We start from the raw sequence: 25,033 nt of genomic DNA on the forward strand, positions 1-25,033 counted from the left end.
ATTGTGTTATATGTAATGAAAAATATATTTTAAAGTTAATAATAAATTCGGGTTGATTTGGTTATATTAGATGAATCCATGAACCAACTCAATCCATAAAATTTCCGTTTATTTAAACCCAACTCAACCCCAAATGAGTTGATAACCCAACCCAAATCGCACGGGTTGGGTTGGGTTGAATAATCGGTTTTTTCGGGTCATCGAGTTTTTTGAATACCCATAGTAGAAAATTAACAATTGTATAAATTTGAGGGTTCGATTTTTATCATTTGTGGGTGCACATTCTACAACTATGGCAAGTTCAAAGGTCCAATTTTAACACCCATAGAAGCTTGTGTGTCCAATCTTCACAATTGAAGGTTTGAGGGTGTAGTTGCAATTACTATCATACTTCAAGGGTGGTTTTTGTAATTTACCCAAAAAAAATTTATATACTCAAGCTTTTAATTTGGTGTCTCGATATGCCTTTCAATTTTTTAAAATGCACATAGATTAAACATCTATAGATACCAAAATTAAAAATCCATATTTATATCGGACACAAATTTAAAGGCTTATTTAAGGTATATTTGGATTTACTAGAGAAAAAAAATGTTTTTCAAAAGAGTCATTTTTATTTAATCTCATTTGATAAAAAGAATGTTTAAGATACACTTTAAAACTATCTTAAAAACTATTTTGAGTGGTTATCAAATAATTATATTTTTTTTCAAAATTTTGAAAATTAAACACTTAAAAAATTAAATCAAATAGACTAAATACAAAATTAAAAGTTTGATATATTAGTTACTTATTAAAATTTAACCACAAAATGGACACAAACTTGAAATTTTAAAAGGACAAAATTTTCCATTTATCTTAATTAGAAATTAATAATAAATAGAAAAAGAAACTTAATGGAAATTGATTTTGTTTAATGAAAAATTGGAAATTGAGTTCCGTCTCGATATCCTATTATTGAATTATTGGCACATGTGTCATTGATTTTCATACCGACTTCTTTTATGTGTCATAAAAAGTATTAATTAAATCATTTTTTTCTAAAAAGTTAATTAAATTACTTTTGAAAAAGGTATTTGGAGTCTATACGACATGTGGAATGGAACTTTGAACTTTTTTTTAAATAAATAATTGCTTTCTGAAAATTCAAAATATTAATGGTTATGGGTGAATTTGAACTACCTCGAAATTACCACTTTTATTGTTTTTAGTATTTTGTTTTACTGATTTTTAACCAGTTCTGGTTATAGAAAATTCTTCAAAACAATTTTAGATAATTATTTTTTTGAAAAAAATCATTTGATTACTATTAACTTTTCAAATGTTTACCTAAAAAATATTGAATGAATTTGAGATAGAGGAATCAAACCTCAGATCTTGAGATCGATAATACAAGCACTATGTCAGTTTAGTTACGCTCAAGTTGACCTTCATATCTAACCTTAATCTACTAAAATAGAGCGTCTTTAAAAGTCTAAAATCACTTCTATCATTTCAAACATCATTCCAAAACATATTTGTAATCATTCAAATGAAATTGAGTGATATGTAATTACATTTAAAAGTTTAAAATTTTAAAATTAAAAATTAAATTTAATTAATGTGATTAAAATTAAGATGGTTTTTAAACATGACACAAATAGTTTTAATAATTTCACAATAATGTCCATTTTCATCATGCACTAACTTAATTAATGCATGTTTTTGTTTTAAATTTCAATTAGAATGTCACACGTCTAATTTTATTTATTTATTTATTGCATAAATAGCACTTTCCAATATACTTTACAGAACAAGGTAAGCTGGGCCTTTTTCGTCTGTGCCACACAAAAGCCCATTTGTAGAGAGAGAAACAGAGAGAAGAGAGAGAGAGAGGAATTGAGGTTGAAAGTAGCCATTACCGGCAGGTAGTCTTAGCATCACATTCATTCACATACGTAAACTGGCCTCGGTTTCTTCTTCCATTTTAACATCGACGCCGTTATTCTTCTTCCTTTTCCCTTCAGGAACTGTTTTTTCCGACGAACTCGCCGGAATATTGAAGGTTGATAACGGAACCAGTCGGAAAATGGCGCTCAAATTCCATCCTCTAACCTCTCAATCTCCTAAGTTGCCGTCCTTTGCGATGCCGCAGCTTGCAAGCCTCAGATCTCCTAAGTTCGTTATGGCCTCCACTCTTCGCTCCACCTCCAGGTAACTTCCTTTTCTTTTTCATCATTCTTCTTTTAATGCTTTTCAGATCTTTGTGAATCTTTCGGTTCTGTGTTTCCTTGTTTTGCATTGCTTATCATTCTGTTAACTCGTGGTTTTGTTCTTTTGTATCTCGTTGTCTCCGTCCATTACGCCGATTGAGGTTTTGTTGCAAATGAATTTATTAGATTTATTATCTCCTCGGATTGCTATTTAATTGCATGGTTGGCGCGTTTTGTTCTGTTGATTTTTTGCTCTTATGTGTTGCTCTCCTTTGTGATTCTCCGCGCATTTTATCTTCTTGATGCGGTTCCTTCCAGGAATTTGATTTTTAATTAGTTGTTGTGGTTCCATTGGAATTTCATGAATTTTCTTCATGTGGTTATATTTTTTGGCGATTGCGTTTGATCTCTTTTATTCGATTGGAGAATGTATTGAATGGCGATGAATTTGGAGCTTTCTTAGTAGTATTATTTTTGTTTTCTGTCTCTGTCTTCGTTTTCTATTACATATCACTTCGACTGAATGATTGTGGATCATTCCTGCTGGTACGAACAGGTTTCTTCCATATTGTGTTGTAATTCTTCAAAATGAAATTAGATGTTCACTTTTCTTTTTCCTTTGGCAGTAAATTCGAACTGTAGTTAATTATGTGGTTGCATGACTGTCCATTTGGTATTCTTTGGTGTATTTGGCAGTGTTGTGTTCAATGTTCTGTCTTGTTTTGGAGGCTTCTCGGTGCAGGTCTGTCCTTGGAATTTTTCGGTCTTAACTTGATAGCTTTTCTTTATTATGTGGCATCACAGTGGGCTCTTGATGTTCCAGCTCATTTATGAGGATTCCGATCTTCCGCTGCTCATTTATTCCATATTCTGAGCTATCTCTGCTTATATGTTTAAAGACTTTAAGAAACCATATTTTTCTGGTGTAAATCTTAAATGTAATCCAATTCTTTACTTGTCATGACTGTTTAAAACAATCATTCATTTGAAGTACTCGAAGAATTAAACATCTAATTACCTGGTAAAAAGTTGACATATGGGAAATGTATACCTGATGTCTTTATGACGTATGATGTGTCCATTGTGTTATGCAGTTCTGTTCTCCCCATTATTGAATTCACCAGGTCTTTTGTACAGAATGCCTCTGGACAATTTTTTAATTCTGAAACACCTTGTTTGCATTAAGGAAACGCTTTATTGTATAGAAGTTCTAGAAAGCTAGTATGAACTATATAATCTGCCTATGCAGTGATGAAAAATCTTTGTTTGTTTGTTTGTATTGTGTGTTTTGTAAAATTCCAGGGAAGTTGAGACCCTTAAGAAACCATTTATGCCTCCAAGGGAAGTGCATCTTCAAGTAACTCACTCGATGCCACCCCAGAAGATAGAGATATTTAAATCTTTGGAGGATTGGGCTGAAGAGAACATTTTGGTTCATTTGAAACCAGTGGAGAGGTGTTGGCAACCACAGGATTTCTTGCCAGACCCAGCATCTGAGGGATTTCACGAGCAAGTCATGGAGCTTAGAGAGAGGGCAAAGGAAATTCCTGATGATTATTTTGTTGTTTTAGTTGGAGACATGATTACAGAAGAAGCCCTTCCTACTTACCAGACAATGCTGAATACCTTGGACGGAGTCAGGGATGAAACAGGAGCTAGCCCCACCTCTTGGGCAATTTGGACAAGGGCTTGGACTGCTGAAGAGAACAGGCACGGTGACCTACTAAATAAATATCTTTACCTATCTGGGCGAGTGGACATGAGGCAGATTGAGAAAACAATTCAGTATTTGATTGGATCAGGAATGGTGAGATCCATCTAAAACCATTAAAATTTCTTTTTCCTTATAGCCTTACATCAGAATTTTTTTTAACCTTGAAACCCATGAATTATAAGAGTACAGTATACATAAAAAGGCGTATGAATGCATGACTGCCCACGCACTCCTCTTGTATGCTATAGTTATTCCTTGCGTTATTCGGAGTATCTGCAGCATGGTAACTGATAAACCAGTTTAATTTATTTTCCGAGAAGTATGTTCTTTAGAAAGATTTTTTTAGCCGAATTTCCTTCTGCTGGATATCAAAATGCCCATATGTACCACAATTGATTGATGCAACTAGTTTATATTGTGAAATTAGTTTGTATTAAAGTACTTATCTTTGGAGGTGCTATAAATTTACAGATTTTTCGCCCTTTCCATTTTTTGTTGATCCTGATATGTGTTAGATTTTTCAATTTCTTTAATCCTTATTTATTTGTATAATTCTTATGGATTGTGTTTATAGGACCCAAGGACTGAAAATAATCCTTACCTAGGATTTATATATACCTCATTTCAAGAGAGAGCAACCTTCATCTCCCATGGGAACACTGCCAGACTAGCAAAAGAGCATGGAGACATAAAGTTGGCTCAAATATGTGGAACAATTGCTGCAGATGAGAAGCGACACGAGACTGCATATACAAAAATTGTTGAAAAGCTCTTTGAGATAGACCCTGAAGGAACCGTCATAGCCTTTGAAGACATGATGAGGAAGAAAGTCTCAATGCCTGCCCATCTGATGTACGATGGCCATGACGACAGCCTGTTTGATCACTTCTCGGCAGTTGCACAGAGGCTGGGGGTTTACACAGCCAAAGACTATGCAGACATATTGGAGTTTTTAGTTGGGAGATGGAGGGTGGAAAATCTGACAGGACTGTCGGGCGAGGGGCAGAAGGCTCAGGATTATGTGTGTGGGTTACCTGCAAGAATTAGAAAGCTAGAAGAAAGAGCTCAGGGGCGGGCGAAGGAAGGTCCTACCATTCCGTTCAGTTGGATTTTCGATCGGGAGGTTAAGCTGTAGAAGGTGAAAGGAGGAAGAAGGAAATGTGAAGGGGAGTTGATAGGAAAGGGAAAAGAGGAGAAATCATCATATGGTGTACTTTTTATTGTGTTGAGAACAATAATAGTTAGTATCATCTTCATTGCTCTATCTTGTCTGTCCCTCTTTCTTTCTCAAAAAAAGAAAAAAAAAAAAAAAAAAGGAAGAAATTTGTGTGCGTGTGTGTGTGTAGTGTAGATACAATATTGTGCGTTGGTTGTTGGTTAGGTGTGATAGATGTAGAAGAAGGTAATGGCAGTGTTGTTGTGTGCGTGTTTTACTTTTGGTCATTTTCACTTCTCCTGTAAAATTGGTTTCCTCGGTGTATCAGAACAATCTACAATTTTGATCATAATTCCTCTCTCTCTCTCTCTCAAAATCCATATTATTAATATGGATTTTATAACGATTTTAACCATCAGGAGTTGACCTAATAGTAAATAAAAGGGATAGGTTCAATACAGGATGATCATGTATCTAGGATTTAATATTCTAGACTTTTTAGGATCGGACAGATTGTCTTATGAGATTGGTCAAGGTATACGTAAGTTGATCTGGCTACTTACAAATATTAAAACAAATCATGTGTTTATCTTTTTGTTGGTCACCTGTGTTAGAAAGTAGTTATTATGTGGAAACCAAACTCTCACCACTTTCTTAGGTTCTGTAGAATTGGAGCAGATGGAACATCTCCAAGAATTTCAACTTACTTCGGGTGTTGTTTTTTCCCAACATCTTAGGTCCTACTTTGGAGATAGTTTTATCCCATTTGATAACTATTTTGTTTTTTTTGTTTTTGAAAATTTAGTCTATGAACACTACTCCCACCTCTTAATTCAACCATTGTATTTAAGAAAGAGGCAAATCATTGAAGAAATAAGTTTAATTTTTAAAGATCAAAATAAAAAATAAAATGGTGACTAGATAGAATTCAATCCTTGTATTTAAGAATAATGTAAATTATGGTAAAAAACGGGGAGGAAATAGGTTTAAAAATTTTAAAAATCAAAATAGAAAAACAAAATGTTACAAAATGGGCCCTAGTGTTTGATTTTTCAAAAGTTAATTTAATCTCTATCAGAACTAGCATAGCACTGCTTTTATATAAATTGTGAAAATATATATTTTGTGAAGATATTTTTCGGTGTCTTTTCAAAGCTAAAATTATTTAACTAATTGGAATAAAAAGGTTGAGAGCACAACAGATATAAATAAAATATAATATAATAAAATATAAATATAATATAATATAATAATATATAAATATAATATAATATAATAATAAAATAAAATAATTAAAATTATGAAAATTTAGTAGAAAGTTGAAGCGGATTTCTCACCAATGTGTGTGATTTTAAGATCCATCAAATGCCACTATTTATAGGCAAAATGACGAGTAGGATGTGGTCTTCATGAAGATTGATGACACATAGCTTTTAGAACATTAAGTAATGGACATCTATTTATTTTTATAATATTTATAATACTCCCTCTTAAATGCCCATATATATATATATATATATATATATATATATATATATATATATATATATATATATATATAATATGTCTCGTTAAATCTTAGGTAAGACCCAGTGGGAAAAACCTTAGTGAAGGAAAAAGATTATATATTTCATATAATATATACTCCTTAAAGAATACAATATATTTACTCCCCTCATAAAAACATCACTTAAGATCTTTGAGTCGCCGTATTCCAATGTTGTGTACCAATTTTTCAAAAGTTGCAGTTGGTAATGACTTTGTAAATAATTCTGCCAGGTTATCCTTCGAACAAATTTGTTGTATAGTGATGTCGTCATTTTCTTCAAGATCATGAGTGTAGAAAAGTTTTGATGAAAATATACTTTGTTCTATCTCTTTTAATATATTCTCCTTTGATTTGGGCTATGCAAGCTCTGTTGTCTTCGTATAATATTGTTGGAAGATTTTTTATTGGAAGACAATCACATGTTTCACGAATGTGCTGAGTCATTGATCTTAGCCATACACATTCTTGACTAGCATCATGAATTGCAAGAATGTTAGCATGATTTGAGAAAGTGGCTGTTGTGGTCTGTTTCACCAATTGCCATGATATAACAGTTCCTCCACATGTGAACAGATAACTTATTTGAGATCTAGCTTTGTGTGGATCAAATAAATATCCTGAATCTGCATAATCAACTAGGTCAAAATTTGATTTATTTGAATAAAACAAATCCATATCAATTGTTCCTCGGAGATAACGGAGTATATGCTTAATTCCATTACAATGTCTTTTTGTAGGAGAAAACCTATATCTAGTTAATAAATTTACTGAAAATACAATATTTGGTCTTCTATTATTAACAAGATACATAAGTGCACAAATTGCACTAAGATATGGTATTCCAATACCAAGAAGTTCTTCATTATCGTCTCGAGGTTGAAATATATCTTTATTTATATCCAATGAACGAACTTCCATTGGAATATTTAATGGATGTGCTTTGTTCATATAAAATCTTTTCAAAATTTTCTTATATAAGTTGACTGATGAATAAATATTCTATATGCTAAATGCTTAATTTGCAACCCAAAGCAAAATTTTGTTTTTCCGAGATCTTTCATCTCAAATTCTTTCTTAAGATATTCTATTGCCATTGAAAGCTTTTCATGAGTTCTAATTATATTCAAGTTATCAACATATACAGTTATAATAACAAATCTTGATTATGTTTTCTTTATAAAAACACACAGACATATTGGATTATTTTGATCATTCTTTCAATAAATATCCACTCAGGCGATTGTACCACATCCGTCCTGATTGTTTCAATCCATATAGTGATCTAACTTTATTGAATACACTTCTCGAAAATTTGATGTATATGTTTCAGGTACTTTAAATCTTTATGAGTTTCTCATATAAATATCATTATCAAGAGATCCATATAAATATGTTGTGACTACATCCATAAGATGCATATCCAAACTTTCATATAGAATCAAACCAATTAAATATCTTAGTATAATTGCATCTACCACTGGAGAATATGTCTCCTAACAATCAATACCAGATCTTTGTGACAAACCTTGTGCAACTAATCTTGCTTTGTATCTTGTTAGGTTGTATGTCCTAAAACTCACAATTTGTAAAGTTAAACATTTTCTATTATCAATAAAAGATAATATTGACATTTATTCAATAAAGTTGTTGAATATGTAAATTGCATTTGTAAAGACTAAATCCAAGATCTATGACTATTATATGAATACTTGAATTTTATGTGGTGACATAAAGATATATCAAGTTCGAGTAAATAACCAAAACAATCTATAGTATATGAATAAGGTTAAGTACCTTATTCTGGTAACACTATTGGATGCGGCCCGCTTTGTAAAGTACTATAAACAAAGTGATCCTGATTCATTCATGTGAAGATATAAGAAGTGGGGGCGTCCTATGCAATGAGTTTGCAGAAGATCGGACCATGAAATAGGTCATTTTTACTTTATAACGTTGTTTACTGTTTAAGACCGACTGTCTCAAATAGATGACTTAGGTAACTCGACCTTAATCCTGAGCTAACTATGAACTCCTGTTTATTCAGGATTATCCTTAGATTTGCATAGGTGATGGTTAACTCAACAACGCTGGTTCAATAAGCTTTCCATTTCAAGGGTAAGACTGGGTAGATAGCTGGGGATATAGGGTGCAAGACAGAATTCACACCTACCCGATTTAGGGATAGAAGAGAGATTGTTTTCTTAAGTACTGAATCTAGGTCTTGAACAAAGGACCCCACCCTCTCATTGGTCCGAGAGGGACTCGGTTTAGTAATTGGATCACAAACCAATTGTTCATTAGAGGATCAGTGGAACTTAAGAAGCAAGATGTAATTTCGGGAATAAAACAGCATTTGATCCAGCCGTGATTATGAACAACCTATGAAAGACTGGCTTACTAATTATGGTTAAAACAAGTGGACAGAAATATATATACAGTGAGGAGAGTAAAACTATCGAGCTATAGTGAAGTGACTCGGTAGTTAACGAATATTGATTAATTCAGTTTAAAGAGTTTAGCCAATTAATCTCAAATCGTTAGAGCTCATGATCTGTAGGTTCAAAAGATCCCTCTACTAGCTCGTAAAATATGAATACTTTGGAATAGTAAATTGAGTGATTTTGAAATGTTTAAAGTCAAAATTAAAATTTTAATTTGAAGTGTTCAAATTGAATTTAAAGATTACAATTTGAAGTGTTCAAATTTTCAATTAGGGTTTGAATTTGAATTGTTCAATTTCAAATTAGGGTTTGGATTAATATATTCGATATAATTAATGTTTATTTTTTTAAAAAAATTAAACATAATTAGAGAGTTTAAAATATTTAAATGTTGATTTAAATATTAATTACATGAATATGATTCATGTATGAATTAGGTGTTTGGTTAATTTAATGTTTGATATTAAATTATTATTTAATTAATTAAAATCAAATTAATTTTCAATTTTCAAATTGAATTTGGTATATGTTTAATTTTGAATTAAATTGAAAATTAATATATAGTTAGTAGAAAAATCCACAATTTTAAGCTTGCTTGGTGGCTTTACCTTGATCAAACACTTAATTCACTTTCTCATTGCCATTTGAGTTGTCATTAAGTTGAATCTTCTAGTGTATGCATGTAATGGTTACATAAAAACTCAGAATTTTTGAATTTGAAAAAGGAGAGACTGCAGTTGGAAATTACTGCAGAAATTCCCTTTACTTCTCGAACCCTCTCTTATTCCTTATTCAATTGACTTCAAATCTGAGTTCCACCACTCAAATCCAAGGCTAAGAATAGTAGAGAAAACACTCTTGGTGGTCTACTGCTAATTTGAAGCTGAAATTCGATGAGAGCAATTGGATTTTGAGGATTCATCAAAGGTATAAGTTCCAAAACCCTAATCTTGATAAATTGTTACTTTGCATGCTTTTAGAACTCAAAATAAGTATAATTAGGGTGCTTGTTGATTATGATTGCTTCCATTGCATGCTTCTACATTCCATAAAAAAAGAAAAAAAACATGAAGATAGATAAAAGAAAACAACAACATTTAAGTTTAAATATTCTCAAAGTCAAAAGAAACACTTGAAGTTTTATCAACTGTGCCAATCTTCTCTTCGAGAGATTCAAAGAAGTCCACCACATCCAAATTTGTCATATGGGATGGGACAAATATGTCGTTATCCTGGTAGCAAACTTTGCTTCCATATTTGTCTCTTTTTTCCTTCAGGGAGGTTTGATAGAGGTCAACTTAGTGTTTTGACGTACGACAGGTACATGACCAATGCCTAGTCATTCCACATCGGAAGCATTTATTTTCAACACTCTTTAAACTCTTATCTTGTGGAACTTTTCTTTTTTGATTATCATTTTGTGTGGTTCTTTTGAATTTTGAATGATTAGAACGATCACCACGAAAATAATAATTATTTCTTCCTCTGCCACGGTCATGACCTCGATCACTACCACGACCTCGACCTCGACTACGATTATTAACATTCACAACATTCACTTTAGGGAATGGTGTTGTTCCAATTGGTCGATATTTGTGGTTTTTCATCAATAACTCGTTATTTTATTAGGCCACGGGAAGAAATGAAATTAGTTCATAATATTGTTTAAAATCTTTCTCTCAATATTGCTGATGTAGGAGCATATTCGTCAGCAATATCGAGATATAAAATGTAGAAAATGTCTTCTCTAACATATCAACATCAATAATTTTCTCTCCGCATAACAACAATTTTGAACTGATTTTAAATAATGTGGAATTGTAATCACTTATTGATTTAAAATCTTGTAGCCTTAAATGCATCCACTCATAACGAACTTTAAGAAGAATAACTATTTTTTTATGATCATACCTTTCTTTCAAAATTTTTTACAAGATACGAGGATCTTTTATTGTAAGATACACCATTTCTAATCCCACATGGAGATGACGACGAAGAAAAATCATAGCTTTTTCTTTGTTTTAACTGGATGTTGTATTTCATTCTTTAATTGTTTCTCCCAAGTTCATAGCATCCAGGTGAATTTCGGCATTGAGCACCCATGATAAATAATTATTGTCATTAATGTCAAGGGCTACGAATTCTAATTTTGTAAGGTTTGTCATGACAACACTATCACAAAATATTGTATTTATATTAAAATTTTAATATGTGCTAAATATGCAAAATAACATTTAAATTATTAACTATAATAAAGTGAAAAAAAAAAAAGACATATCTTTAGGACCTACCTTCAGCGATGGAAGCAACAAGAGCTCGTATTGATGACGTGTAGTGAAATTGAGGAGCACAACGGAGCACAACAAATATGGAAAAAAATATAATATAATAATAAAAATAAAATAACTAAAATTATGAAAATTTAATAATATACAAATTTAGTGAAAATTTGAAGTGAATTTCTCACAAATGTGTGATTTTAAGATCTACCAAATGCCAGTATTTATAGGCAACGTGGCAAGTAAGATGTGGTCTTATATGAACACCAAGCATGAAAAACTATGAGGTATGTGGATACATGAAGATTGACACATGACTTCTTAGACACTAAGCAATGGACATCTATTTATTTTTATAATATCTATAATCCTTTGGAAATTTTATTTTTATATATATTGGAAGTATAAAAAACCAAATTTAAGACTATTGCAAGTGTAGGAACAAATTGAATTTATTGCAAGTACAATTGAAAGTACACAAACAACTAAATTGAATTAAAACTCAAGTATATTATGAATATTATAATAATATATAAATGCCCATTGTTTAGTGTCTTAAAGTCATGTGTTTCCCTTCATATCGTCCATGTGCCTTGTAATTATTCATGCATGTTGTTTATGTAAGTCCACATCCTACTTGCCACTTTGTATATAAATAATGACATTTGGTGGATCTTAAAATTATATATACGTTGGTGAGAATTCCACTGATTTTCATATTATCCAATTTTATAATTTTAGTTATTTTATGTTATATTATATTTTATATATTTAATATTATTATATTATATTTTCTCTATATCCATGTTCCTGTCGTGCTCCTCGAATTCACAACACGTTATAGCACGAGCTCCTGTCATTTTCCCCGCTAAAGATACGTCCTAAAGATATGTCGGTTTTTCCTTCTTCGTTATAATTAATAAATTTAATGTTATTTTGCATATTCAATATCTATTAAATTTCTAACATAAGTACAATATTTTATGATAGTGCTACTACGACAAATCTCACAAAATTAGAATTTGCTGCCCTTGATATTAACGACAATAATTATTTATCATAGGTATGTGATGCCGAAATTCACCTGGATGCTGTGAACTTGGGAGAAACAATTAAAGAAGGAAATACGACATCCAGTCAGGACAAAGCAAAAACTTTGATTTTCCTTTTCATCATGTCCACGAGGGATTGAAAATGAAATATCTTACAATAAAAGATCCCCGTATCTTGTGGAAAAATTTGAAAGAAATGTATGATCATAAAAAAAACAGTCATTCTTCCTAAAGCTCGTTATGAGTGGATGTCCTTGAGGCTAAGATTTTAAATCAAGTGATTACAACTCTGTATTATTTAAAATCAGTTTGAAATTGTTATTATACGAAGAGAAAATTACCGATGTTGATATGTTAGAGAAGACATTTTCTACATTTCATGTCTCGAATATGTTCCTACAACAACAATATTAAGAGAAAGGTTTTAAACAGTATTCTAAATTAATTTCATGTCTTCTCATGGCCAAACAAAATAACGAGTTATTGATGAAAAATCATGAATCTCGACCAATCGGAGTTACACCATTCCCTGAAGTGAATGTTGTGAATTTTAATAATAATCATGGTCGAGGTCGTGACCGTAGCAGAGGAAGAAATAATTATTATTTTCGTGGTGGTCGTTTTAATAATTCAAATTTCAAAAGAATCACACAAAATGATTATCAAAAAGGAAAAACTCCAAAAGATAAGAGTTCAAAAAGTGTTGAAAATAAATGTTTCCGATGCAGAATGACTGGGCATTGGTAACGTACTTGTCGTACATCAAAACACTTAGTTGACTTCTATCAAGCCTCATTGAAAGAAAAAGAGAAAAATGTGGAAGCAACTTTTGCATACTAGGATAATGATATATTTGACCCATCCTATATAAAAAATTTGGATGTAGCGGACTTATTTGAATCTTCTGAAGAGAAGATTGGCATAGGTAGTGGAACATCAAGTGTTTCTTTTGATTTTGAGAATATCTAGACTTAATTTTATTGTTTTCTTTTATCTATATTCATGTTTTTTTTAGTAACTTTTGTATATTTTAAGTGTTGTTTTTCTTATTGTAATTATTTTCTTTTAATGAAGAAATATAGATCATTTTCATATGTTGGGTGTTTCAAAAATGAGCAAAGAAGATCTATGTTTGTGCAACTACACACACAATACTTACAAATAAAAAATACTTTTCCAATATTACAATGCTGAAAGCAAAAGTAAATACAATACTAAATTCTGCAAACTTGATCGAAGGTTTTGGAAAAGAAAATATTATTTTGCTTAGAGGAACAAAATTTACAATAGACAATGTATTGATCTCTAGTCAATCAAGGAGAGATCTTCTATGTTTTAAAGATATATGTTGCAATATTGTCATATTGAGATTGATAGTAAGAATAATGTGGAATATTTATATTGTAGGATTGTATCAACAGAAGCTTAAGGATCATCTAAGCACTCAAATTCACTAATGTTGTCATAATATAAAGCATGCTTCTGCAGAAAAAATGGGTTTCAAGACATATCTCTTGTAGAACTTCTTCAAAGCTCCTTCTTCAGTTGCAATCTTCTCCATATCTTGTTGTAGACCACCTCAAGATCTTCCCCACTATTCTCTTGGTGCTCTAGATTGAGTTGTGGGACTCAAAACAAGTTTGAATCAAGAGATGAAGGAGAAAAGCTCACTGCAGCAACTTTGTTCAAGAACCATTCTTCAAACCAATTTTCTCTAAAAAAACTCTATGGATTGCATGCCCGATTTTCACTTCAGTCTCTTCATTATATTACAAATCAACATGCAAAGAGAAGAGTTGCATGAGTTGCAACTCATACTTGGAGAAGACAAAGGTAAGAAGTTGCTTCATGTGTGAGCTACTTCAAAGATGGATAATGGAAAAACCCATTTTTCTATTTTGTGTTTTAGTTTTTCAATTTTTCAATTTTATCTAAAAATCAAATTTTGATTTAAAAAATCTATTTGATTTTAAAAATGAAAAATTAATTAATTTCATAAATTAATTATTAAATAAAACTTAATTAATTTAATATTAAATATTAAATTAATTTTAATACATATCCATCTTTATATATTTAAATATATAAATTCTTCTATTCTATTTAATTCTAAAATTAAATATAATTATATCTCATATAATTACAATTTTCCTTAATTCTAATTTGAACGTTTCAAATTAACTTATCACGCTATCTAAAGCTAGTCCGAGCCCGAGATTAATTGGTTAAACTCATTAGACCAGATTAATCTCTATTCGTTAACTAATGGGTCATTCTACTAAAGCCCATAGTTGCACTTCCCTCACGGTAGATATATTATATCCATATGTAACGATTGAGTCAAATATCTATTTTACCCCCAAGATTACATCTTATTCCTCAAGTCCCTACTGATCCTCTAATGAACAACTGGTTTGTGATCCAATCACCAAACCAAACTCTCTCAGCCCAATGAGAGGATGGGCCCCTTGTTCAAGAATTGGATTCAATACTTGAGAGAACAACCTTTCTTCTATCCCTAAATCGGGTAGGTGTGAACTCTGTCTTGTACCCTATGTCCTCAGTTATCTATCCGGTCTTACCCCTGAAATCGGAGTCTTATTGAGCCGGCGCTGTTGAGCCAACTCTCGACTATGCAAATCTAAGGGCAATCCCGAATAAATAGGAGTTCATAGTTAGCTCAGAATTAAGATCGAGTTACCTAGGTCATCTAGGTGAAATAGTCAGTCTTAAATAGTAAACAACATTATAAAGTAAAAGTGACTTATTTCTTGGTCTTGATCTTATGCAAACCCATTGCATAGGATGCCCCCACTCCTCATGTCATAACATGTACGAATTAGGATCACATCATATATAGCACTTTACAACTCTTTGTTTGTAGGCCGCATCTAATGGTGTTATCAGAATAAGGTACCCAATCTCATTCATGTACCATAGATCATTTTAACTATTTACGCAAACCTGATCTACTCTTATGTCTCCACATAAAGTTCAAGTACTCATACAATAGTCATGGATCTTAGTTTATTGGATTTAGACTTTCATACAATTTATGAGATCAATAACAAATATATCGATAATAGAAAATGTTTATCATTTTACAAACTGCGAGTTTTTAGGACATAAAACCCAACATATATATCATATCCACTGTCTTAAATTAAAAATGTATATTGAAAGAGTTGTCTGCTTTATCTTCTAAATTGTATTATACTCATATACAAGTAATTGAAACATATGCAACAATGAACCTGAAGTTCATGAATCCAGACATATTTACAATTTGGTATGACCGATTGGGTTATCCAGGATCTATAATGATGAGGAGAATTATTGAGAATTCAAATGGACATCCATTGAAGTGCCAGAAGATTCTTCAATCTAATGAATTATCATATGATGCTTGCTCTCAAGTAAAATTTATAATTATACCATCACCAACTAAAGTAGAAACTGAATCATCTGCATTTTTAGAATGAATTCATAATGATATATGTGGACCTAATAACCCACCAAGTGGTCTATTTAGATATTTTAGTATGTAGCGTGACTTGTATGCATTAGGCTAGTAGTTTATTAGAAGTACTCACCATTACAATTAGTTTATGGTCATGAGCCAAATATTTTCCATTTGAGAGTGTTTTTTATGTGTAGTATATGTTCCAATTGCTCCACCACAACGCACTAAGATGGGTCCTCAAAGGAGGTTAGGAATATATATTAGATATGATTCCCATCAATTATTAAATATTTTGAGCCCCTGATGAGTGATGTATTTACTACATGATTTGCTGATTGTCATTTTAATTAGACAAATTTTTTAACATTAAGGTAGAAATTAAGAAGTTGGGAAAAGAAATTACATGGAAGCATCGTTATTGTCTCATTTAGATTCTCGTATAGATCAATGTGAACTTAAAGTTTAGAAAATAATTCATTTGCAAAATATAGCAAATCAATTAGCATATGCATTTATAGATGCAAAAAAAGTAATTTGGTCACATATACCAGTTGCAAATGTTCCATCGAAAATTGATATCTCAACACAACAAGTTGTCACTAATGAGTATGGAACACACTAGAAGACCAGTGGGTTCCAAAGATAAAAATCATCAAAAATGAATAATAAATAATAGTGAAAAATACTTTGTTGAGGATGTAAATATTCATAAAGAAATTCTCGACATGGCTAGTGAAGAAGGTGAAATACCTAAAGATAATAATGAAAGTTCAATAAACTATGTCATGACAAGAAAAAAGATGGAATCGAATTAATGTAACTATTGACAACATTTTTTGTGTATAATGTTGCTTTTGATATTATATTTGAGAATGAGGATTCTGAACCAAAATCCGTTGAAGAGTGTCGACATAGAAAAGATTGGCTTCAGTGGAAAGAAGCAATTGAGGTAGAATTAAACTCACTTTCAAAACGTTATAAGAAATTTATATAGATCTCTTAATAATGATATTTATATGAGAATCTCAGAAGAATTTTTTAAGATATCTGAAACATATACATCAAATTCCTGAGGATGATATTCAATAAAGTTAGAGATCACTATATGGATTGAAACAATGATGTGGTACAATCGCTTGAGTGGATATTTATTTATAGAATGATATCAAAAGAATCCAATACGTCCGACTATTTTTATAAAGAAACCATAATCAGGATTTGCTATTATAACTGTATATGTTGATGACTTGAATATGATTGGCAGTCTTGAAGAGCTTTCAAAGGCAATAGAATATCTTAAGAAAAAATTTGATATGAAAGATCTCGGAAAAACAAAATTTTACCTTGGTTTGCAAATTGAGCATTTAGCAAATGTAATATTTATTCAGTCAACTTATACTGGAAAATTTTTTAAAAGATTTTTATATGGACAAAACAATCAATTAAATATTCCAATGAAAGTTTGTTCATTGAATATAAATTTCGACCTTGATCCTAATTGGTGCACTTATGTATCTACTCGGGTAGATTGAAAAAAAGAATGTTGCGACATAGAAATGATTGACTTATGTGGAAAGAAATGATCCAATAGAAATAAACTTATTTTTCAAATCGTGAGATAGAAGTGAATATTCTTATTTTTCAAATCGTGAGATAGAAGTGAATGTTTGTAAGAAAAACAAATACAATGAGGTCACATTATATAACGTGAGACAAGTTCCACAATAAAGCTCGAAGAAATACCATGAGATATCAAATTTATCTGGTTGTGTAGGAAAAGCTTAACATATCTTATGGATGTAGTCATTATACATTTATATGAATCTCTTATATCCTCGAAGGATTAGATGTACCAAATTCATATAATTCAAATATTAAAGAATTATATATAAAACATTCCTAAAGAACGTGATAAAAGAACCCTTATTTGTCCATATGCTTTTATAAAAAAATCACAAAATGGAATTTATTATATATGTTATCTATATATATGTCGATAGTTTAAGCATAAGCTCCTAAAGAGATTTCAAAGACAAATAGAATTTCTTAAGAAATAAATTAAGATGATAAGTTTTGCCCTAACTTGCAAATAAAGCATAAAGCGATGAAATTGCATTAATATATACATATAAAATCTTACATGGACTAGTTCCACCATTGAACATTCCTAGGATGGTTCATTCTTAAACATCGCTTATAATGAAAAACTTTGGGTCCCAAAGAACCATAATTTTTGCATTTATATCTTTACCAGTTTATACACTATCTGTCATAGCATAAATGTAATATTCCTCCAAAGAAAGATATTGGAGTAGAGTTAAAAATATGTTATGTTTATTTGAGAATTAATTTACATGGATTTATTTTATTATGTTATGTTTATTTGAGAATTAATTTACATGGATTTATTTTATTCTCATAAATGTAATTGTGATCTAGTTGATTGTGAAAACCCATAAGAGCTAGATCTTAAACAGGTTTTGTGTATTGTGGCAATTTATGAATCAATTCATAATCATGTTAAAATCTTGATGATGTACGAGGCTAACCAACAACATTTGAAAAGTTAATGTACTATTTTTCTTTACGATTTTTGGGTTTTTTCCTAATAAGGAGGTATTTAGTTAATATAATATAGATATATGAAGGGGAGTATTATAAATGTAATATATTATAGTATATTATTTATGGTAGATATCCATAACCTACCTAGGTTATCTAATATCATAACCACTATTCCATATCCTATAAATAGTGGTATATGATGCATCACAATTGATCTCAATATTAAGTCTCTACTTTTTCCATCCCATTGCCCCGATCTTCACAACTCACATGGTGCAAGAAACACACCAACATCTCTGTTGTTATGGAGGGGGAGAATATTAAATTTGTTGAGACCTTAAACGAGTGGACTCTATTTAGGGATGATTTTGCACCTAAAATGTTTTCCCATAGGCAACAATCATGATTGTTTTTTGATTTTTTTTTTTTTAAAGAAAAAAGAAAAAAAAAAGCTGCGATTTCTACAATAATTGGAAACAATGATAGGGTGTGGACTAAACCAAAACACCATCGAATATAAGGTCAAGAGTATTTGCCATTTAGACTCATGTAAGTTCTTAAAACAATATACACCCACACCTATTTTCTTATAAATTCTAATTTGGCTTCTACGTGCAAATTTGTTTCGGGAAATGGAAGACCTAACCCATTATGATATGATAAATATTTTATGCACATTTTCATTATACCATAAATGATGCATATTATATAAACATGTTATATCATTTATTTAAAATATATTTGGTGTTTAGAAATAGAAAAAAAATATTATGTAATTGAATATTAAAAAATTGAATTCAAAATTTTATAAACTTTTGTTTTTATTATATAAATACTTTGTAGAGAATTTATTATATTTTAAAATACTTAATTTACGTAAACACCTCTTAGGGTGCACAAAATTTATTAGTATTTTCTTTAATTTAGCTGTTAGCACTTAATGCAATGGTTCCAACTAAAAAGTAATTTTGAAAAAACTAAGTGATTACTTCTGAAATTATTTTGTTAAATTTCAATTTCGCTATTTACTTCCAACTCCGATCTTGAATATATTATACAATTTATTCTTAATATTAATAATTATGTGGTGGAAGTTCCATTAATAATGGAAAAACAAATTCAATTTTCCAGTGGAGAAATTATCCATATTAGCATTTCCATTGATTACATCGTAGAATCAGCCCTCTTTCACGTCATTTTCCTTCACAGCCTCCAGACAGACAGAAGAGATCATTTGAGCATTGAACGATATAATCTACAAAAGATGACTCTCAATCAAAGGAAAATCCACACATTCCATCCACTAATCCAACAACTCAAATGATCCATCTCAATTCTAAATTCAATGGAAATATCGAAAATCTACGGAGACAAGAAAAACTTTGAGAAATAAGAAACATCTGGGAGACCAGAAATTGAAAGTAGTAAGACTTGAAAACGATTTGCACAGATAACGAATTCGAAAAATCGAAAGGTTCAAAAGCAAGAATTATGGATGAGAAACCAAGTTAGAAGGAAGAATCAACGAGAGAGAAACCAGCAGAAACATTGAACAATAAGAAACAGCTATAACAGAAGAACAAACTTACTACAGATGGATTACCAAAGATTTTGAAACTAAGGATGACGAACGAATTCGAAAAAAAGCCTAAACATCACGAAATCTTTTAGATCCGCAACTGTACTAAATATTATTTACTAGAGTACGAGTTCAGATTCGACCTTCTAGGTCTAATTTTGAAATTTTTTGAATGAAAGCAGCAGAGATTAGAAGATTTCGTCAGAAATATAGATTAACAAACTACTTATCTACGAGAGTGTTAACTCATAAAAAAAGAGAAACAACAGAAGAAGAATAAGAGATCGAATGAATGTAGCGACTTGTTCGAGGCCATGATCAAAACCAAAAGATTTGCCAGGCACGGAGAATCGCTAACGTTAGTATTGCCAACCTTCAATGCAATTCACGCCATTATTATCATAGACGCCCTTGCTCTGCAAATTGGCTTCACTCTATTTTTCTTCTTCCATTATTATCATAGACGCCCAGGCACGGATAAACAAAATAAATACGAAAACATGGAACAGAGATTTACGAAAAGAAAAAACCCTAACGAAACCCTATCAAAAAGGACGACATTGACGAAGACGAAACCCTAAAAATATAGAGATGGAGAGCTCACTGGAAGCATACTGGATCGAGATGTTGGGGGCGGCGTTTTATAGACTGTGAAGAAGATGAACGAAAACCCTAATTGCATTCGCGCAAGATATGAAATTACAAATGAGACCTTCCATAAAACTTGGTCAACTCACACAACAGATGGGCCTGCTTTTTAAACGTTCTCCATTTCCTTGGGCTTAATTCCATTGGTACGCAATTTTTTTAACGTCGTGATAAAGTGGTAAAACAACATTTTTTTTTACATAATTATAAATATAGATAAATCTATATAATAGATTCCTATTCGTGATAGACTCTGAGCGATAGGAATCGATTGGTGATGGAGTTCGAGAGCTGAATTTAAATTTTATTGTATCTGTGGATTCTTTTAGATTGTGTTATATCCACTAATGTTTTGAGTCTAACTGTTATATTTGCAATTGTCCAATATATCTACCACTATCATAATTATATAATTAAAAAATTTTGTTAAAATAAACATAATATAATTGACATTAAGCATGTACATACGCCTCGAGTAAGAGATTCAATCTCCCACCCTACATATTGTAAAAAAGAAATTTCAAAAATTAGATAAATTATACAAACTACTCTCAACCCCATCCTCACATATTGTAAACATAACAAAATAAATTAGATAAATTATACAAAATACTTTTGAATTTAAGGTATTTTGTAACTGAAGGAAATCAGACATGAGGATTTCCATGAGCAGCGGAATGATCGTTCCAAATTTCATTAGAAATTGAATAATAACAATTACAATCAAGAAATGGAAACTAATCGGTCATGCACAATACGAAATTACAGCATGCTAAATAATGAGATCAAGGGATAACAAATCCATACCTTTGAAGACTCATGCTTCAAACTTCCTCGATCACGAACGCTTGTTCAGTCTCCAAGACAACAATACACGAACGCTCGAACACTACAACCGCAACACAGCACGATCAATCAACAAACACGAACTCAACGATCTCCAAGATCACAAACCCAACGAACGATTTCCAAAACCTCAAACTCAGTCGAGTTAAGTAAGACACCACCACAATGGCTACCTTGGTATTCTCAATGTGAGAATCTAGAAGTGTGGACTTGATTAGAGGAAGAGACCGGAGAAACAACAATCGTGTAGACGATTGAGCAAGTGGGAGATGAGAAAAGTCTATCGTATAGATGAATGCTCAATCGTTTAGAAGAAGACAAGCTATTGTATAGCAAAAGCCCCGCGATTGTTTAGCTACGATCAGCTAAGTAAACTATCGTGTAGTGTCACTCCACAATCGTTTAGTCTCTCTTTCGTCTATCGTTTAGTGAAAACAATTCTCACTTGACAGCAATCTGTGAGTACTTGTCGAGAATAGAAACTCTTACAGATCTCAAATCTACTAAATTTAGGAAAATATTTTTCCTTTTATATCACAGTTACCATGAAACCACCAATAACCTCCCACTCAATTGGTTATTAGAGAAAAATATATAATTATCCAATAAATAATATTATTATAAATATATATTGTAACGACCCGGTCTTTTTTAGTACTCTGATAATGGTCATTACTCATAATTACACATTTACATTCAAAATATTTTGACCATTGAGGGAAATAAATTTCATTAAAATAATAAAGTCAGTTTTCCAAAATAAATAACAAATAAGTAAAACCTTTGTTGGGGGGCCCTAAAATAATGAAGAAAAAATAACTTAAATAGATAAAAATTTGACCAACATCAAGTTTCAAATCAAAACTTTTAAATAGCTTGAAAACGCTGAGCGGAAGTGATTTACATGTCCCATATGGCACGATCACAGGTCCCTCTCATTACCCGTCGGTTTGTTCCTATCCTTACCTGGAAAACATAAATTAAGAAAGGTTGAGTATAAAATACTCAGTAAGTGATCCCATTATCGGGATCAGGCTATGCATCCATGAGCAAAGAAAGATGGGCCCGTGGCTCAAACAACTTGAAGGTGCACTTTTTACTTCAAGAGTGAAACATAATCCCTAAATCAAGACATATGACCCTTTATAACCTTTTCCATAAATCTAAAATTCCATTCCAAATTTGGAACTATAGTAGGGTATCCCCACAAGATAACATTGTTTTTAAACTTCAAAACGTTTATCCTTCCTCTTGGTATGGTTAATTAAACTTGAACCTTTTCATTGCAACAAACACATAGTTCAAACCCAAATACCTTAAGAATTTTCAATCTAATAACTCGTTTTCTCCCATCTAAAGGCAACATTCAACCATCTTGTCATTCCTTGACCAATTCATCTTACCTAGGTCTTGTAAAGAGTTTCTCATACTATCGTTTTATGCTCTATCTAGTAATTCTTCTTCCTTTTAGACACGTTACATAAAGAACCAAAACACCCTACATTACTCGCTCCACCAACTTCGATACCATGAAAGTGATCATGACCTATTAATCCTTTCAAGACTTTAGTATCTAGTATTCCTTAATAGAATTTATAGTCTATTCTTCACCTCTTTCTTATCTTATAAAGAAACTTTAATCTCGTAACTAAGAACGTGTGCCTTGTGATAAAGTTCCTTGTAGCACCACTAGTTTTATTCTCGTAATTCAAAACTTAACATTATTCCCATGTGAATTTCTAATTCGCCTACCTTATTCTATAGCTTAACCAAATACATCCATTTCTTTCTTTAATGTCAGAAGTGCATAATACTTCATAGTTCTATCAGGTTTCAATATCCCTGAATAGAAATATATGTCTATTTCTAACAGTCCTTCCATGAATTAAATTAACGCTAAATGGCCTTATTATGATCCTTCTTTCTTTTCATAACACCAAAACAAAATAGCCATCTCATATTAACTTCTTTCAGGTCGTTAAACTAGCAATAACAATCAGTCAATACATAAAGCTTAGACATGAAGGCTTTTAAACACATTTTCTATAAAACATTTAATGAAAGAATATACCTGGCGAGGATGAAGGATCCGTGAATAGCCATGAAGTACACAAAACCAAGACTTACATCATAAGTCAGTCTACAGAACCTAAAACTTAGTCTTTGATACTAACTGTAATGACCCAACGTTTTTGAATACTCTGATAAGGGTCATTCTCATAATTACACATTTACATTCAAAACAGTTTGACCATGAGAGAAATAAATTTCATTAAAATAATAAAGTCAATTTTCCAAAATAAATAACAAATAAGTAAAACATTTGTTCTGAGCCCCTAAAACAATGAAGAAAAAATAACTTAAACAGATAAAATTTTGAACAACGTCGAGTTTCAAATCAAAACTTTTAAATAGCTTGAAAACGTAAATTGTGCGGAAGCGATTTACATGTCCCATATGGCATGATCACAGGTCCCTCTCGTCACTCGCTGGGCCGTTCCTATCCTTACTTGAAAAACATAAATTAAGAAAGGTTGAGTATAAAATACTCGATAACCTAATTCCTCACATGTGTATATATATATATAAATAAATATAACCCTTTTTCTTTTTGCTTAATAAATTCTAATTCCAATTCCAATATTCTTCTCATTTTCCTTCTTAAATATCAAATTTTTAATCAAATGAACATCCCAAATTAAAATACCAATTAAATCCAAATCATTCAATTATCCCCAAAATCCAAGGGAGATAATTAATAAAATTATTTAATCAATTAAATTCAATTAACCAATGAGGCTTTACGATTATCTCAATTTGATTCCAAATTTCTAAAATTAAAGGAAACTAAAATTCAATAATTCGAGATAATTATCTTAAACTTAATGGAAACTCGGGATGTCACATTCTTCTCCCTTAAGAAACTTTCGTCCTCAAAAATTCTAATATGAAAAATCTCTAAATACCGAGTCCTCATCTCGTCTTCTCATTCCCATGTCACTTCCTCAAACTGATGATTCTGCCATAACACTTTCACTAATGCTATTTCCCTTTTGCGTAAAAACTTCACTTCCCTTGCAAGAATTTGGATAGGTCTCTCCTCATAACTCAAGTTTTTGCTCAACTGTAAAGGTTCATAGTCCATTACATGAGACGGATCTACCGCATACTTCCTCAACATAGAAACATGAAAAACGTTATGAACTGCAGAGAGAGACGGTGGTAAAGCTAACTGATAAGCCACAGGACCAATTCGCTCTAAGATCTCAAATGGCCCAATGAAACGAGGACTTAGTTTTCTTTTCCTACCAAACCTTAGGACACCTTTCATGGGGTCACCTTCAGGAACACTTTATTACCTACCTCAAATACAAGGTCCTTATGCCGAATATCAGTGTAACTCTTCTACCTACTTTGGGTTATTTGCAACCGATTATCTTCTGTATTGCTTTATTAGAAGTTCATACTGATGGAACTCTTTACTAAGAGAACCAATGAGCGAAAGCAGATCTTTCCAAATCCCATTGTGACATGACATCAACATTTACA

General features: G+C 31.4%; 2 protein-coding genes, 1 long non-coding RNA gene and 1 other non-coding gene across 5 annotated transcripts; 1 reads left to right on the forward strand and 3 right to left on the reverse strand.

The window, feature by feature from the left end:
* Nucleotides 1-1,768: 1,768 nt before the first annotated feature.
* LOC120075646 (acyl-[acyl-carrier-protein] desaturase, chloroplastic) lies at nucleotides 1,769-5,414 on the forward strand. 2 transcript variants are annotated; one of them, XM_039029230.2, is made up of 4 exons: nucleotides 1,769-1,907; nucleotides 2,007-2,193; nucleotides 3,495-3,999; nucleotides 4,481-5,414. In XM_039029230.2, exons 2-4 carry the CDS (start codon nucleotides 2,069-2,071, stop codon nucleotides 5,039-5,041), a joined length of 1,191 nt encoding a protein of 396 aa, XP_038885158.1. In that variant the 5' UTR covers nucleotides 1,769-1,907; nucleotides 2,007-2,068; the 3' UTR covers nucleotides 5,042-5,414. The 2 variants fall into 2 exon arrangements, with proteins under 2 accessions (XP_038885158.1, XP_038885157.1); XM_039029229.2 differs by lacking the exon at nucleotides 1,769-1,907 and having other exon boundaries at nucleotides 1,922-2,193.
* A 14,040-nt stretch (nucleotides 5,415-19,454) lies between these two features.
* On the reverse strand, nucleotides 19,455-20,606 carry LOC150036497 (uncharacterized). The gene is made up of 2 exons (XR_016529284.1): nucleotides 20,364-20,606; nucleotides 19,455-19,666 (listed from the first exon to the last, which is right to left on the reverse strand). It is a non-coding gene; the product is annotated as an uncharacterized LOC150036497 (long non-coding RNA).
* On the reverse strand, nucleotides 20,282-20,407 carry LOC120076926 (small nucleolar RNA snoR86). The gene has a single exon (XR_005481673.1). It is a non-coding gene; the product is annotated as a small nucleolar RNA snoR86 (small nucleolar RNA).
* Nucleotides 20,607-24,470: 3,864 nt separating the features above from the next.
* Nucleotides 24,471-24,815, reverse strand: LOC150036498 (uncharacterized). Its single transcript, XM_090313147.1, has one exon. The coding sequence runs from the start codon at nucleotides 24,813-24,815 to the stop codon at nucleotides 24,471-24,473; it is 345 nt and encodes a 114-aa protein (XP_090169273.1).
* Nucleotides 24,816-25,033: the final 218 nt, after the last annotated feature.

Source organism: Benincasa hispida, chromosome 4 (genome assembly GCF_027475165.1).
Source record: "Benincasa hispida cultivar pf3 chromosome 4, pf3_genome.v1.1, whole genome shotgun sequence".
Lineage (NCBI taxonomy): Eukaryota > Viridiplantae > Streptophyta > Magnoliopsida > Cucurbitales > Cucurbitaceae > Benincasa > Benincasa hispida.